Raw genomic sequence first — 16,718 nt, 5'->3', positions numbered from 1 at the left:
TAAAGGTGAGAGTGCATGCAGCTATCCCTTAAGGGGGGAAGTAAGAAGATAGAGCTGATGAAGATTCGGTTTAGTTTTATTTATATAACCCCAAATCACAACAACAATCGCCTCAAGGTGCTTTATACTTAAAAGACCCCATGGCCCTCTGTGAGCAAGTGTTTGGTTACAGTGGGAAGGACAAACACATTTTTTATGGAAAGAAAACTCCAGCAGAACCAGGCACAGGGAGGGTCAGCCATTTACTGAGACTGGTTGAGGGTCAGATAAGGGAGGACAAAAGTCACAACGTGGAAGAGAGCCAGAAAAATTATAATAACTAATGATTAAATGCAGAATGGTGTGTTAACACCAACTCAGAGAAAGTGACTGAAGAAGAAATGAAAAGTGCATCACTGGAAGCTCCCAGAGGCCTATTGCAGCATAACTGAGGGAAGATTCAAGGTCATCTAATCCAGCCATAACTATAAGCTTTATCAAAATGGAAAGTTTTAATCCTAATTTTTAAAGTAAAGAGAGTGTCTCTCTCCCAAATACGAACTGGGAGTTGCTCCATAAAAGAGGAACCTGAAAGCTGAAGGCTCTGCCTCCCATTTTACTTTATCCTATCGAACCAGATGATGTTATGTTCCTAAAGTGAATTTGACATTTGATCATACTTGCTCAGTTGTAGCTGAATTGTAACAGAGAAGTAAATCACTCAGGGCACAAGAATTTTCTTAGACACAATGTTCATTCAACAACGCTGCTTTAACCTCCTGTGACCTGGCGTCCACATATGTGGACATCAGATTTTGGGTTATCCAGATCAAAATACTAAATTTTGCTCTACAGGGGCCTGATCTCCACTCGTGAGGACATTGTTCTGCCACTGTCCTATCAAAATTTAAAGCAAATGTCCTCATATGTGGATCTCATTTTTCTCAGAAACAAAAATCAGGTAAAAAAAAATAAAAATAAAATAATTTAATTCTTTCTTTTGACATTCATCAGGTCCCAATCAGCCCAAATAGAAATGAAAAATGCATGCCATGAAAACGTTTGGGTCGTAGGAGGTTAAGTGAGCAAATAATGAGTTCTGCTGTTTTCCCAACAGGTGGCAGCAGACACTAAATTTAGGACTGATGCACCATGTCGCAACACTGTTGTTTTATAGGCGGTCCGTGCCTCAACACTTCAAGCCTTTAAGACCCCAGTTACTTATAATTAATGATTGTCAGTGGATTACCCGAAAAACTATATTAAGCTAGCACCCACCCTTTGTTTGTTTGCATGTTTCAGCACAGGACCCAAAGGTTTATGCAATAACTGATATCTGAAGCACAAATAATAATAATAGTAATAATAATAATAATAAAAACAATACAACCGTCGAGCACAAATACAGCTGGCAACCTAAAAGCAGTCGCGGGAAATCAGGTTATTGCCTCCCGTTTAATCCTTCTCTTTCTAAATGTATATTCCTTTAAGTCACACAAGCACAAACCCAATGATGCAAATCATTAATATGGAGCTTTAAAAAAAACAATGTTAATGATTTAAGTCAATTAAGTAATTAGTAAATTAATTAGAAGGGAGTCATGAAAAGTTTCCTGTTTGCACGCACAGATGAAAGCGGGGCTTCAATGTTAGCTGGATTGCCATAAAAACAGTCTTTTGAACATTAACCCCGGCGTGAATTTTCCAGGTCGCGCAATTACATAAGTCTGCGTACAGCGGGGACTGCGGAGAGGAGGGTTGAGCTCAGGCTCTGTTTTCACGCTGTGGGGCAGAGCAGAGAGGAGTCGTCACTCCGCCAACTGTTGGCCTCTGAGATCTAATCTGGATTACAGTTTGGTCCACTCTGCAGCCAGGACACCAATAATCACATTATTCTGTTTCGGCCTGACGCCTCCCGAAGCGGGCGGAAGTGGTGATGTCAAGTCGTGGCACCGCCGCTGGCTTGCTTGTCTCTCAAAGCTGAACTGCGCGTTTAAACGCCAGTCATTTGTTCTCGGGAGTTTGGATGGTTTCCCCAGCGAAGGTGATGTGAATGAAGTTGGGTGAGCGTTCCTGCGGTAGGTGGTTGGCTGGGTGGCGTGAATCCCCGTGTGCAGAGCACGCACTCTGCAGCACATCCAGACCGATCACTGCAGCCTGCGCTGGAAGCGCAATAAATTACTCTGGACCTCACCCAACCTCTGCCACTGATATATTAGAGGGGCAGATGGTCAGTCATGGCACGTTTAGGTAAGTACTAACGCATTGCTGTTTTTCTTTTGTTTGGGAAAAATCTCTGTCAGTGCAATAGAATAGATTCTTTTACTACCAAAAAATCAGAGTTGTAGGATTTTGTCTTGAGACACTGATTTTCTCGTCCTCATCATGCTCTGGTGAATTTGGTGTGTTTTGAAATAGCTCTACTTATCAGCGGGGAACGGTTTAAAAGCTAAAAAACAAAAAAGTTTTGAGGGAGGATGTGCTCCAACAGACTCTTTAAGCCCCTGAAGTATTATCTTAATAACCTGCTTCAGTTCAAGTCCACTGATACTTACCCTGTGATACCCAAACAAACACCACCCAGTGCCAAATGTGTCACCGTGGTCAAATGGTTGTTTGAGGGCAAGATTAAGAGGCACAGGGATGGCATGGAAATAAAGGTGCGTGATGCCAGCCTCTAGGGCCAGTCCTCAAATGATCCCAGGTAACAGTTAAATCTATTTATTTTAATGAATTAAATCTTTCTCAGAAAAAAATAACATTTGAAATATTATTTTGTCTCCTCTTTATCCGATTCCCCCCACTTAATCCAGGATAAAAAGGCCAAGAGGAGGACAGAGCAGGGGAGACATGACACTTTGGCAGAATTCAAAACCGTGTTGACGTCAGGGATAAAAGTGGGACTCTCTGCTGGTGCCATCATTATTCCCTCAATCCATTCTGACTCATATGTTGCTGTCTGCTGATTGGAAGAATATGCTGGAAGAATATATCAAATGCACATCATTTGATATCGCTTTCAGTGTCAAACGTGAACTTTGTCATCTCAGCTGTATGCAAGTGTGCAGAGAGATGGAACTGCAAATCTCGGAGACCCCAGTGAACACATAGTGCAAATAAAACAAAACATTTTGCTTCAACATGAAGAACAGTGCAAATACTAAATACGCACAAGTAGGCAATATGCTCCTAAATTTAAACTAAATGATGTGGTTAATATTTACAGAGAATATAGGACGATGGTTGAATTGACCAAACGTGTTCTGAGTGTATGGGCAGGTATAAATGACGTGTGCAATACAGAAGCTTAACCTGAAGACAGAGTCTGAACTTACAGACCTATGAAATACGACATGTGCATTCTTAGAGTTCAGTGTGTGACTTTTTCCATCAGTGTCCTTGTGCGTGAGTATAAGATCTTTTAGCTTGTGACATTTAAAAAAAAAAGCACATTTATAGAAAGTTTTCAGGTCTGATAGTTTGTCACGGTTAAGCCTTCACACTAAAAGGCTGGGAGTCGCCCAGCTGTTGACAGCTTTTTAATGCCAAGAACTGCATTTTCAGTTATCATTTCTCTATTATTTTCTTAACAAGCTACTAAACTGTTATAACAAAGGATTTATTGCTGTCTCGGTTTCTTTGCATTTTACTTTCTCTTACAAAATGAGCTTGTTTCCTTTGAACCGTGTTTTTAGTTCTTTTTTTCTGCTCATTATTTCTTTCCTGTGACAGAAAAAATGTTGGTGTGTAGATTCTAATTTTAGCTTCTAATCCTTCATATTTTTTTCCAGAGGAATATCTGCTCCACTTTCCACTCCCAAACGACAAACCAAGAACACGAGGTCTAGGCTTGCCTGTATCTTTGTCTCCAGTCCTCTGAGGGTTACACCTCCTCACTCTTACTTGTGCAAAATTGCATCCACAGTCCTGCCTGGAAAGCTGCCAACTCCCTGCTGACTCTATATTCCACTGAGCAGCGGAGGTTTTCCTCCCCCTGTCGGCACGAACTGATCCAAATTGACTTGCAAGTGGAAATTGATTAGGGTAATGCAGTACTGTCTAGGGCAGCTTAAGCACTCAAAGAGCAGCACTTTTGGTTAATTAGATTTGACAAGCAGCCCAGCAGCTTGGTGCTAAAATTAATATCTCGCCGTATGAGCGTCATGCAGAGACACAGAGAGATTTGGTGGCACCCAAAGCAAGTTAACCGGTTTCTTTTTCAGGCCCTGAAAATTGGTTTCATCAAGATCATTTATAACACACAGAACCAATTACTAATCATGTTGTTCAAATTTTGCTTCTTATTTCCTTGCATGACTGTATTTGCTCGCTAATAGCCGCATTTCTTAGTTTATTATGATGCAGATGAGCAGGGTCACATTACATTGCTCATAAAGCTTGACTGATACTGCAGATCACACTGTGTTGTGTGTGTGAGCTAGTTTATGGATAAATGCACTTGAAACTGACTGATTCATCAAATGCAACTTGTGCCCTGAGTGATTTAGTTCTCTGTTACAAAAGCTTCTTTAATCAGGAAGATTACAGCCGTTTGATGTGTTGACTCTCAGTGAATTAAACTGTACAGTCTGCCTGGCAATGATATATGCTCGTGATCGATTTAAAGGGTTTTTAACCTCCTAAGACCCGAACTCTTCCACGACATGCATTTTTAATTTCTCTTTGATATTTGGGCATATTGGGGCCCGATGAATGTAAAAACAAAGAATTACCAGATTTTTTTTTTTACCTTACTTTTGTTTTTAAGAAAATAAGAGCCACATCTGAGGATATTCATTTAAAAGACGAAGGAGAAGGTGCAGAAAGGACTGAGAGAAAAAACAAGTGACAAGAGAAAGGGGAAAGAAACTTTCAAAGGTTTGGAAGAGTGGAACAGAGAGAAAGGAAATAAAGGGCAGGTCAAAGTAGTGGATTTAAAACTATATTTTCACTGTTTTTTTCAGGGTCCAACACAATGGACTGCACCCACCCTGAGAAGGATTTTCCAGTTGTCCATGCAGTTACAGTCTCTCATGCATTCGTGTCTCGGAGGGCTACAACTCCATCTTTTTGACCACATCCTCATCTTAGCTCCTCATTAACAACCATCATGGAGGACAGCAAGCTGATCTTCAGTCTGGACCGCCATGAGGAGGGTCCTTCTGTGACCTTTTCCAAAGACAAACCAGAAAGCAGGGAGAGCCGGCCTGAACCCAATTTGTGGATCAATCTGGACCTTAGCCAAGGGCAACGCTCCCAGCCTCTCTTCCTGCCTCACTCCCCCTCTTCCCCAGGCTCGTTAGCTGATCTATCAGAATCATCAGCAGGTCTGCCTGTCACCACCAACCTAGTGAAATCTTCCTCCACGGATCTGGAGCCAAGGGAAAGCAGCTCTTTAAGAAGCAAGCCCCTCCTCAGTCTGGTCAAGTCTCTCAGCACAGAGATCTCCCGCCGTGTAGAGCCCGAGGTCAACCTCTCCAAGTCTGACTCCAAGCTACATTTGCATCCTTTTAAGCAGCTTACATATCCAAAGATACTGGAGGCCAGACCTGAAACAGGAGGAATGGGTGAGAACGACACCTGGGTTTCACCTCCCTCCACGGGCAGCATGTCTCCCACGGAGCCACGGGGCAGTTCCCTTATCGCCGAGCTGGAGGACACGCGGCGGAAGTTCTCGGAGGCCATGCAGGACCCACTGAGCATGCTGAGTAAGATTATGGGGGATGAAAGCTCTGGAAGCCCCAAGCAGGGGAGGACTTCTGGTGCAGGAGAATCACCAGCCCCCCACAGCACTGGTGGAAGAGATGGAAGCAGCGACGAAGCAGGCCTCAGGTGTCGGAGGAGGACTGACGGTGAGCACAAAGGGGTGTGTGACACTGCCGTCAGACGACTCCAAAAGGATTCATTAACAAAATCCTCCATCTCCCCAGAACGGCACACCCTCAGCAGAGACAAACATTTGGAAATCTGCACCTATGGGGATATGATTCAGGTGGTGGAGCGCCAGAACAGCTCCAGAGAGACACATCCTAGAACTTACCCTCAGTGTCAAGTGACAGTGCCGGGTTCATCTTTGCCTCTTTACTGGCTCTTTCCTGTGGGCCTTCTAGCTTATGGTTTCTTTGTCCTGCCTCTTCCTCCCTACGTGACAGGTCTGTCAGTGGGGGTTGCATGTGGCTTTATGCTGGGCTTGGTACTGGTGTTCATGTTTGCCCCACAGCGCTCAGCCGCCAAAAGGAACTGGGTCTTACATAGCAAACTCAGTGCCGTGAATGACAATCCACTGGACGGAGAGCTCGCAAATCTACACAACCTACAGGTAATAAATTAGTTTTTAAAATTACTCTATACATGAGCATAGAAGAAGACTAATCTAAATGTTACCTCTAAATCCGTATGCAGTCAAACTGTGGCAGATCAAGACGACAGATACCCAGGAGGACTGTTGTTTTCCCTCTAAATGAAATTGTGCAGGTCAAAGTTTGTATCGCCACAATGAATCTGTTTTAATAGCTTTCCACCTGCTTTAATTCTGCTTTGTGTTCATTTGCAACCATTAATATGATAAAGATTATTACAGCATTTCCATCACAAACATGTTGCCGTTTAAAAAGCCATTGTTGTGATTACGCACACTCCGATCTGCCTCTGTATGCAAAATAACCTCTGCAGCCACTCCTTTTCTGTTTCCTCTTTTGCTAATTTGGCTACATGGAAATGCTCAAATGTTTGTTTTGCAGGATGAGAGATCAAAATATCAAAGATCAGCGGGCATTAGATAGCATCAAAGAAAGATAGTGCTTTGAATGGTGCTTAATGGAATCGTTTTTAGGTAATTGCTGTTTTAAAAGTAGCCCCTGAGGACCGATTATTATCCATGAAAGAGAGGTGCAGTCTGATAATAGCTTTCTCAAAGTACTTCTGTGTCAGTCTGACTAGAACAGTGATACTTAAAAAGATTTTAAAAAAGACAAATTGTATCAGGATAGAGGGCCTTAAGAGGGTGTTAAGTGAGAGTTGTATTGTGCCCGGGCTCGTGTTTCCCCTCCTGCTGAGCTGTTTGTCACAGTTTGCACCACTTGCTGTGGATCTAATTTGCCACAGTACAATCTTTGCCTCCCTAGCCGTATTTAATGCTTAAATGTTAACTCTTGGTTAAATGCAGCCTCAATACAAATACAAATATTTGTATTTGTAGATGTACTTTAGTTTTACCAAGAAAACATAAAATGGTTTGTGGCTGCAGAGGTTTCTGCTTGAATCCTGTCCTTTTGGATTAAATGTTCTTATTACTCACTTTCAGGGCTGGATGAATGAGACCCACAGCTATGACCCTGAGACTTTCCACCCCTCCATCACACACTCTGTCTATGTTACACTGGAAGGCAGCCGGCTGCAACTAGCATACCCACGTGCCAACATCGCCCGGTGGGCTTCTTTCGACGAGACACCCCACAAAGCCGTTTTTCTGCGTTCACGCACTTACCAGCTGGCTAACTGTAAGGTCAGTTCATTTGTGAGAAAGCAAGCCTGCCTTTCAGAGGGACATTAGAACCACCTGAACCCCTTGCTCTTATTTCTCTGCGCCCACTGAAACAGTTATGACCAAAACTAATAAACCGGACCTCTCCGCTATCTCACCTGCCCACTGAGGCAAACTAAAGTAGCTCTCCCTGTATGATAACAGAGTAAAGTTAACACACATTCACTGGCAGTGCTTTCAGAGCATGTTGTATAAATGCAGATGGAACAGAAATGAAATGAATAGTTGGTCCTTCTTTTCAACATTTTTACTTCAGGTGTCTCTGGTGCCTCCTGGTTTGGCTCGTAAGAGGGTGTGGAACAGGAAGTACCCAATCTGCATCACTCTGGCTGAGGGGGAGGTAGGGGAGGAAAGCGTGGTTGAAGGGCAGGAAACCGAAGAAGAAAGGGAAGAGAAAAACACAGATCCCCACCAGCAGTTTCCCGTCACCCTCTACCTGTTTGGTCGCACTGGAAGAGAGAAGGAGGAGTGGTTCCAGCATTTTGTGTCAGCCTCTAGAGCCTTAGCCCAGACCAGTGTAAGAGATGAAGGAAACACAGGTAAGAAGACGACTTGGTTGAGTGATATGGAGAAATTCAGCTGGTTGCGATACTATATGTAGCCCGGAAAAGTCACCTCTTTCATTTAAAATACATGTACTACAAGTTACTCAATGCCAAATTTGCCTTATTCGATCATTCTTTCAGCAATATTTTTAGATTCACCAACTCTTTACTTTCAAATGTGTCACACAGAAACACTAAGCAGTGGAGAGACCATTAAAGAAAGCACAGAGGAGCTGCCTGATTTCCCAGGAGCAATGAAAGCAAGAACCCTATTGGACTACAGCTCCTACATGACTCAGCTAATGGGCTCAGAAAGTTGCAATCCCACCCCCAGCCCCTGCCACAGTGACAAGGGAAGCCCCACGACTTGCAAAAAGGTCAGTGAACAAGCTTTAGATTGACTATCAAGCATCTCTCGAAGTGATGTAAACTTTAAACTTCCCGTCACTGTTTTTCAGGTTCCATTTAAATAGTTTTTTTTTCCATCGGGGGGAGATATAGCAGTGTTTCTTAGCCCTGTTTAACTCATGTCACAATAACCCACACTGATCAGAGCTGCTTTATATCCACTTTTCTTTTATAGTGTTCTCTGTGCTCACATGAGCCTTGTCCAGAATGCTGGCTCAGCTAAATACACCTGCTGACTCGACCAAATTTTTGTATTCAGCAATATCAGATATCATCTGGCTGGAAAACTATAAATAGTAACTCATTGGGACTGGAACATACTTGTCTGTGCTTCTAATGCTGAATTAGGTGGTTTGGGATTGGAACCCCCACAGAGGGACAGTCTGTTCAGATGTTTAGAGGAGGTGCCACAGAAAATGAGAGTGGTATTTATTTTAGATGACAGTGCAAGTGCGTATTTTGTTTCTCAGTCCTATTTGGTCATTTTACTCCTGAAAAATGTTTGTGGAAATATATATGTCTCATTTTTTTTTTTAAATATTTCCTGCAGATTGACGCCAAAGAGCATGGTTCTGGAGGTCAGGGTGGAGCTGAGGCTGATGCAGGTACTGGGCCGGGGGAATGCTCTGCAGAGAGTGAGCCCACCTGGGTTAACTGTCTGGTGGGAAGAATCTTCTGGGACTTTCTCTGGGAGAAATACTGGGCCGATCAGGTGGCGCACAAAATCCAGAAGAAACTCAGCAAGATCAAGGTGATGGTGTATGAGAATGTGTGTAGGTTAGGTGTGGGGTTTTTTTTTGTTTGTTTTTTAGCAAACTAAAGGAAAGAGAAACATAAAAATCACATTTGGCCCCTGCATGCTACCAGAACTGCTGTGATGCATTACGCCTGTGGTTTACTGCTCTATAAGGGGACAAGTGCACCCCAATCATACTAGCAAACAAAGGTGCCAGATACACTAACCATAGGTTGGGTGTTGCTCATTCTATGCTGCCTTTCATGGATCACAAAAAGTTAGCAGTTGGCATAGGGGAGCTGAAAATGTTATTTATTTTTCGAGCTTAGTCAGATACCACAGCATCAGCAGTGTCCCTGTGACTAATGATGTGGCTTCTTAAAGAGATGGAAACTAAATAAACTGTAGGACAGCCTGAACATCAGGTCAGAGGTCAAAATACATGACATTAAGTGCACAAACGCTGCCTTTCTCCTTTTCTGTGTGTGTGTGTGTGTGGTGTGTTCCTGTCTAGCTATCTTTGTGAGGACCAAAATCTGCATTCTACTATACTTGTGAGAACCAACAGTCACTTGTGAGGACACACTCACCGGTCCTCACATGTTTGAAGGCCTTTTTGAGGCTCAAAATGTGGTTTTAGTGTCAGAGTTACAGTTGGGTTATGGTTATGGTTAGGTTTAGGGTAAGGGTTAGGGTTAGGCATTCATTTTTAATGGTTAGGATTAGGGGAAGGGGCTAGGAAAACCTGTCAATGAAGGTCCTCACTAAGATAGCTGAATGGGGTTGTGTGTGTGTATGTGTGTGTGTGTGTGTGTGTGTGTGTGTGTGTGTGTGTGTGTGTGTGTGTGTGTGTGTGTGTGTGTGTGAGAGAGAGAGAGAGAGAGAGAGAGAGAGAGAGAGAGAGAGAGAGAGTGAGTCTGCTGATAATGCACTCCCTCTGGCTCCCAGGGCAATGGGTGGGGAGTGCTTAGAGGAGCACTGATGGTCCTGCAGCATCCCATTGCTCATTGCATACACTCCTCTGTGACACAGACCTTCTGTTTTTTTTCTCTTACACAGTCACACACATATTCACACAGTATAGTTTCCCCTGCTCGCTCATTTCATGGAGGTAATTAGCCAGCCTTGTAATACTTCTGCTGTGCTTTTGCCTGACTATATTTTAAGAGCTTTCTTTTACTGACGTGAATGCACCAAGACTCCCTTTGTCTCATTGTAGCTGCCGTACTTCATGAATGAGCTGACTCTAGCTGATCTGGACATGGGCACCTGCCTACCTCACATCCTTAGCACATCTAAACCTACGCTGGACTCCAGAGGTACACCATGGTTGTGTTCATATGCTTCCTTTGTCAAATACTTTCTAACGCACGCATTTTAACTGCATGCGAGGAGTAGCCAGACTTTACTGGTTACTTAACAGCGTATACCCAGATCTCTTTCTCAGTCGCATTCCTGCTGTGAGTACAGGCCAAGATCTCAATTGTTTCATTACTGAGTTTGGTTTGTCATGGCCGTCCTAAAAGCTTTCCATTGTCTCCCGCTGAAGCGATTAGCAATCCTCTTAGCCCGAGCTATCGTCGACCAACAATAACTAGCCGAAGCTATCATCCGCCAGTCTAATGTCCCTTCTGCACAACACCGTGCCAAAACGGATTAAGAAGAGAGACCAAACCAAACTCAGGGTTTTGAACTAATTAAGAATTCAGCTGCTGTAAGCTTTAAGCCCTTCCTTTTTTCCCCCACACCTTTATCCCCAAGGTCTGTGGCTACAGCTGGAGTTGGTGTACACCGGCTGCCTTCAGATGACCCTAGAGACAAAGATGAACCTGTGTAAGCTGGGTAAAGAGGGAGAGGATGAGGCTCACAGTGTACCAGAGACCCAGAAAGTGGGGTGAGACCCACTTTAGCATTTCAGTGTTTGCGAAGAAATGTGTTTTTAACCTGAGCAGGTTGATATGATGACTAGAACTGTTATGTTTTTTTCAGCTCTAAGATGAAGCTGTGTATACTGGCTGATAGTGATGAAGAGTCATCCAGCGCAGGGTCATCTGATGAAGAGGAGGTCCCTCCATCTGAGCTACACGGATGCGTGGGAGACAAGAGTCCTGTAATGGCGGCTGACGGGTAACTTAAAAACTTATTTAGAATTTTTCCACCTAGAAATATGAAGGCATGGTGATGACATTTCATCACTATGAGGTAGTCCCTATTGACTGTTCTTGGTCTTTATCCTTTACAGGCACGCAGGTGGCAGGACAAGCAGGAAAATCTTGAGATTCGTGGACAAGATAGCAAAGTCCAAATACTTCCAGAAAGCCACAGAGAATGAGTACATAAGAAAGAAGATATCTGAGGTTTCCAACATGCCCCTGATGCTGAGCGTTGAGGTCCTGGAGCTTTCTGGGACGCTGGCCATCAACATCCCTCCTCCTCCTACTGATAGGATATGGTGCTGATTCTCTTGGCTGTCTTACCACTTCACTGAATTTAATTACCATCAAGAAATTCAGTGCAAACTGCAGGTTTTGTTTCTTTACTCATTATACACCATGGTGATAGCCGCTCTCTTTCAGGTACAGTTTCCGGGTGCCTCCCAGGTTGGACCTTCATGTGCGTCCCATGCTGGGGGAGAGGGAGGTCACCTTCACTCATGTAACTGAGTGGATTGAGAAAAAACTGCAGTGTGAGTTCCAGGTCAGTCCATCAGTGTTTCCGTTTGCCCACGGGGATGATTCCGATTAATAATTCATGCATTTATGTTCTGACAGATTGATATCAGCATGAGCAGAAATTTCCTGCGTCTGTGACAGTAACGTTTAATGATTGCATTAGTAATTAAATATGGTTGTGTTGTCCTTTGTCTCTGAACAGAAAGTGTTTGTCATGCCCAACATGGATGATCTTTATCTGCCCCTCATGACATCTGGACTGGACAACCCACCCGCATCCCACCATTCCTCAATCCATTCCTCATCCCAGCAATCGTCCATGGAGTCTCAGGAGTACCTGTCAGAGTAGGCGCGGCTGATGCCTCAGATGTTGAGGCAAAATTGCTGATGTTCAGCTATTATCCTGAATCTCTAATGGATTCAGAGGCTGCTGCAGCTGGGTCCCAGCTTGAGTGGGTTCTCTGTTACCAGTGCAGGACAAACGTCTCCTGAAGCCTCGCTGAGCTCAGCAGTGACCTCCTGACTGTGAGAATGATGCTGCAGTGCCCCCTACTGTGAAGTTCATTACTGACAAGAGAAATGTTTTTTACAATGCTGACAACTGCTAACTGCACAAAATTAAAGGGTTATTGATGTATTTTTAAAAGGGAATGCTGTTTGAGCCAACTATCATCCATCCGTCCATCCATCCAGGAAAGAATAAAATTTGATGAAAACTTTCCTCGTGTGTTCCTTATTGATTAGAAACACAAATGCAGTTAAAACACAAAATTCAAGTATAACTTACACATTTTATTGTTCTGTAGGGTTTATAATCCACACTTTCAGGCCTCCTCTGGCAGAGGACCTGGCATTGTTTTTTGGGTGTCTTTCTTCAGAGGCCCCTGCAGGTAAACAAGAGGTCGGGAGTTAAAACACAGCAGGATAATTACAGATTTTATTATGTCATCAGTGGATAGTTTGAACATTTGAATCATATTGTGCTGTTATTTTGCCTCACTCGATCAAAATCTTTGCTTCCTGGTATTCAGTTGGGTTTTTTTGGTTGTTGTTTTTTTCTTTATGGTTGTTTTTTCACACTCACCATAAATGCTCTCTTCTCCTGGGCTGTCTGGAAGCGCCCATGGCCAAATTTGGAAGTGGTGTCAATGAACTTGAGCTCGATGCCTTCCTTGGACTTGCGCGATGTGTGCGTGAGTAAAGACTGTGAGGAGGAGCAGCCAAAAACGTTAAACTACACTTACACGAATGATACCTGTAAGAGCTGAAGACTTTAAATTCCTCACCCTACCTTTCGAAGGGTGAGGACACGTTTTTTAGCCCCGATAATGCAGCCTTTCACCATGACAAAGTCATTATTCACTTCACCATAGCGAGGAAAGCCTCCCTATGACATAAATGTAGTAATAAAGGTTAAAATATCTCACCTGATGCAAACTCTTCATTTTATATTACTGTTGATACATTATAAATATCGACTTTGGATACGAGAAAACTTTCATGCACAATATGATACTGTAACACAAAGCTGGGAGTACTATGGGGGTAATGGTTTTCTGGCTGATGTCATAGTTAGTAGACGCATTGTTCCGGATCACTTTTCCATCCTGGATGTGAAGACCCCTACCAATACGGTAGATCTGAAAAAACAAAAGAGGACATCAAGATTTCAATTATGGAAAACCCCTCATACTAATAATAATAATTCATAATACTCCTTATTTAAAGAGATGTTTAGGCAACCAACAAACATTGACTAGGTGTGTGCAAATATAATATAGTAAGTTGTTAAAGCTATAAACCTTTTTGTTGATCTCAGTGCGGTGATGATAGCCTTTCTGACCAGCGCGAGCTTCAGTGTAGCCCACACGGGCAGGATGCCAGGCTCCAATACAAGCTACCTTCCTCAAACCCTTGTGAGTCTTCCGTGGGAGTTTCTTTGTGTGCCAGCGGCTTGTCACGCCTATCAGCCCAAAGACGTAAAAGTCATGGTTGGACCTTCCGGTTTATTACTCATTAAACTTTTCAACGCCTGGAGCTGCCACAGCACATTTCCTACCTTTGAAGCCGTGACCTTTCGTGACACCGATGACATCAATCATCTCATCCTGGTAGAAGACGGCAGATACGGGCACAGCCTGCTCCAGGTGCTCCTTCGCCCAGTCCACCTTGTCCGAGATGGTACCCCCATTTAGCTGCACCTCCACGACGTGAGCTTTTTTCTGCCTTAAGGGCAACAGTCGCATCTGGAGGCAGATGGAAAGTAATTAGGGAAGCCTGCAAGCTGCAAACAGAAGCAGCTCCCAAGTCTAAAACAACTATGTTAAGTGCAGAGCTTGAGAAGCATACTGAAAAGCATCTTGCTTTCAAGTTACTATAATTAGATTTATTATGCAGCATGTGGCCATGTTTGAACTCTCAGATGTAACACCAGTCACTTGGAACAACTCTGATATTTAAATGTGCATGTTGATGTTTTTTTTCATGAGCTGAGGAGGCTTGATCTTAGCAGGATTTTAAGAACTGAAATCTTGGCTGATCTTTGGCTTCATGCTGCCAACATAAAGGCAAAGACTCTGTGAGTGGCCTTCATCCCCCGTGAAAATTATTTATAAACTGCTATTTGAAACTGCCCTCCAGTGCTCCCCACAGGGTGATCGTTGTAGTCAAAGCCATCCAGCTACCGACAGCCAAGAGTTTGGGGATTTGGAGGCTTTTGTCTCTGTTGCATGTGGGCAGTTGGATAACTCTGACACCTCTGCCCCCTCCATGGGAGAGATTTAACAGAAGGAGATCAAGTAAATAAATATCAGTGATTATACTAGCCGATGAAATCAGATGGAAAACTAAAAACGGAGCTAATGTGATGCAGGATGGTGATTTTAGAACCTACCTGTGAGTGAACAATAACCCTGATGACTGAACAGTACTTCTTCATGGCATTGAAGTCTTTGTTAAGCTGCTTCTTGCCTGTCTCGTCCTGCCACTTCTTAGCATACTTAGTGAAGGCCTTCTTCTTGCTCTTATACCTGAAACACAGAAAAGCTCAGCACATATTGAAGGAACAACAGTGTGACAAGACCGTATGTGCGGGTCAATTACTTCTATGCACAGGAGAGCTTTAAATGATCACACACGCGTACCAGTTTTTATAAAATCTGCGCTTGCACTCGTCACTCAGGTGCTCAGCAAAGATGGTTTTCAGGGACCGCAAACCACGGATCGTTTTGATGTATCCCACAACACCCACCACAATGACAGGCGGAGTCTCGATGATGGTCACCGCCTCAACTTCTTCTCGCTTTGATTGCTCTGTGGAAGACAGAAGGAGGCAGATCCTGCTAGGAAAACTGACAGATTCAAGTCAGTGAAACATGCAGCAAGTAAACAGAAGGTGATAAAAAGGTAAAAATATGCAAAACAAAAGAGACGTGAAGGAATGCATTTTAAGTTTAGCCTCAGCACAAAATCAAAGCAGCTTTCAGTTTTTAACACTAACAGCTTGAATGCAGCCTGAGCAATGCCCAGTTTATTCTTTCTGTATCATTTGATTTTATTCAACTTTCAATTTCTATTTACATCTCTAAAATAATGCATGCTATATACTAAATAGATAACAGATTGTCTAAAGTCTTGCATCCATCAATGTTTACATACTGAGGGCAGTGCGGTGCACCTCTCTCAGCGTGTGGGTCATGCCCGCCTTATATCCCAGGAAGGCAGTGAGGTGGACGGGATGGCTGGGGTTATCTTTGGGCCATGAACGCACCCTCCCCCTGTGCTTCTTGCTTCGCTTGCAAGGCAGGAACCCCATGTGCCCGTGGCGAGGAGCATGGAATTTGCGATGAGACTGAAAAGCCACAATGGAGTTGGTGCACGCCCAAATTGATGACATTTAGATAACCCATGGGTGTTTAGTGTTACTTTCATTTTTACAGTTACCATCTCCTTTTGATTATTTGTCAGGTCATAAACACACTGCCAGTGTACAACATAAGCTGATGTCCACACGTGTCCAGATGTGTACATTCGAATGTACACATCAGTGGTGGGAGACACCCACATCACTTTATACTAAAAGTGTAGCACACATTTACATAGCAAAACAAATTAGTCATTTTAGTTACTGTATTATATGGTGACATCAGTCATGTTTTTGAGCAACTGTTTGTGATCATTTCCTCATTTTCTTTAACGTCCTCCAAATCTTTAACAGTGTTAAGTTAGCGGAACACAAAAAGAGTCATCTGTCATGATCTTCCAATCTGTTGCCTTTGTATTCAGGCCATGTGCTTCTGCTTCACTCTGTTTCTGTTTCATATCTGTAATTCAGAAATCCAAATAAAATAATTAAGAAAACTTGAAACGATGGTGTCTTGTTATAGGAAAAAAAAGGTCACCAGCGCAGTGTTCCACGTGCTCTCCTAAGCGTAGCCATTACTAGATTTCAGTGTGCTTCATACACTCTTATAAATTCAAAAGGTCAAAGAAAGTGATAAATCATCTCACACACACACACATGCACACATGTAGGAGGCAAAGACAGTCCAAAAAGTGCAGCTTTAACTATCCTCTAAAGAAGAAAACAACCAAAAACACAAGGAGCACTGACCATGTCTGCGGATTGTCCCAGCGACAGATAGAAAGAGACAGAAACCAGTGCAGATGCTAGAGTCATACATAAGATGACACACAGGGCTCTAATTTGGTGTTTGGCCCAGATGAGGGGACGTATTTGCTTTCAAACAAGACGATCTCTGCCAAGTCCTGACCAGATAGGAGGAGGGAAGATGGTAATGTCAGAGGTCTGAGGTGGTGGGGAGGCCTAGTGGACA

At 43.4% G+C, this 16,718-nt stretch overlaps 2 protein-coding genes across 3 annotated transcripts; one reads left to right on the top strand and one right to left on the bottom strand.

The window, feature by feature from the left end:
* Positions 1–1,676: 1,676 nt before the first annotated feature.
* LOC146711301 (testis-expressed protein 2-like) lies at positions 1,677–12,603 on the top strand. The gene is made up of 12 exons (XM_085454107.1): positions 1,677–2,229; positions 4,944–6,298; positions 7,283–7,483; positions 7,779–8,061; positions 8,257–8,444; positions 9,026–9,226; positions 10,431–10,530; positions 10,973–11,105; positions 11,201–11,338; positions 11,454–11,663; positions 11,788–11,908; positions 12,086–12,603. The coding sequence occupies exons 2-12, from the start codon at positions 5,090–5,092 to the stop codon at positions 12,230–12,232; spliced, it is 2,931 nt and encodes a 976-aa protein (XP_085310233.1). The 5' UTR covers positions 1,677–2,229; positions 4,944–5,089; the 3' UTR covers positions 12,233–12,603.
* Positions 12,604–12,654: 51 nt separating this feature from the next.
* On the bottom strand, positions 12,655–16,580 carry LOC146711300 (large ribosomal subunit protein uL3-like). 2 transcript variants are annotated; one of them, XM_085454108.1, is made up of 10 exons: positions 16,496–16,578; positions 15,541–15,733; positions 15,027–15,195; positions 14,777–14,912; positions 13,943–14,129; positions 13,686–13,846; positions 13,422–13,523; positions 13,175–13,270; positions 12,968–13,087; positions 12,655–12,767 (listed from the first exon to the last, which is right to left on the bottom strand). In XM_085454108.1, the coding sequence occupies exons 1-10, from the start codon at positions 16,559–16,561 to the stop codon at positions 12,708–12,710; spliced, it is 1,290 nt and encodes a 429-aa protein (XP_085310234.1). In that variant the 5' UTR covers positions 16,562–16,578; the 3' UTR covers positions 12,655–12,707. The 2 variants fall into 2 exon arrangements, with proteins under 2 accessions (XP_085310234.1, XP_085310235.1); XM_085454109.1 differs by lacking the exon at positions 15,541–15,733 and having other exon boundaries at positions 16,496–16,580.
* Between the last annotated feature and the right edge of the window lie 138 nt (positions 16,581–16,718).

Source organism: Copadichromis virginalis, linkage group LG4, assembly GCF_057382275.1.
Source record: "Copadichromis virginalis isolate Kocher_CV1m ecotype Utaka linkage group LG4, C_Virginalis_male_GT1.1, whole genome shotgun sequence".
NCBI classification, from domain to species: domain Eukaryota; kingdom Metazoa; phylum Chordata; class Actinopteri; order Cichliformes; family Cichlidae; genus Copadichromis; species Copadichromis virginalis.
The sequence above is the reverse complement of the archived record's forward strand: the minus strand, read 5'-3'. Positions and strand labels throughout refer to the sequence as shown.

Bases quoted from the DNA above. Each gene is read 5' to 3' on its own strand.
- LOC146711300 (XM_085454108.1), bottom strand. From the start codon at position 16,561: ATGACTCTAGCATCTGCACTGGTTTCTGTCTCTTTCTATCTGTCGCTG. The intron at 14,130-14,776 runs GTAGGTTCTAAA...ATCTGCCTCCAG, and splicing joins GGGTTATTGTTCACTCACAG to ATGCGACTGTTGCCCTTAAG. The intron at 13,088-13,174 runs GTAGGGTGAGGA...TCCTCCTCACAG, and splicing joins GTGTCCTCACCCTTCGAAAG to TCTTTACTCACGCACACATC.
- LOC146711301 (XM_085454107.1), top strand. From the start codon at position 5,090: ATGGAGGACAGCAAGCTGATCTTCAGTCTGGACCGCCATGAGGAGGGT. The intron at 10,531-10,972 runs GTACACCATGGT...TTTATCCCCAAG, and splicing joins ACCTACGCTGGACTCCAGAG to GTCTGTGGCTACAGCTGGAG. The intron at 11,339-11,453 runs GTAACTTAAAAA...TATCCTTTACAG, and splicing joins CCTGTAATGGCGGCTGACGG to GCACGCAGGTGGCAGGACAA.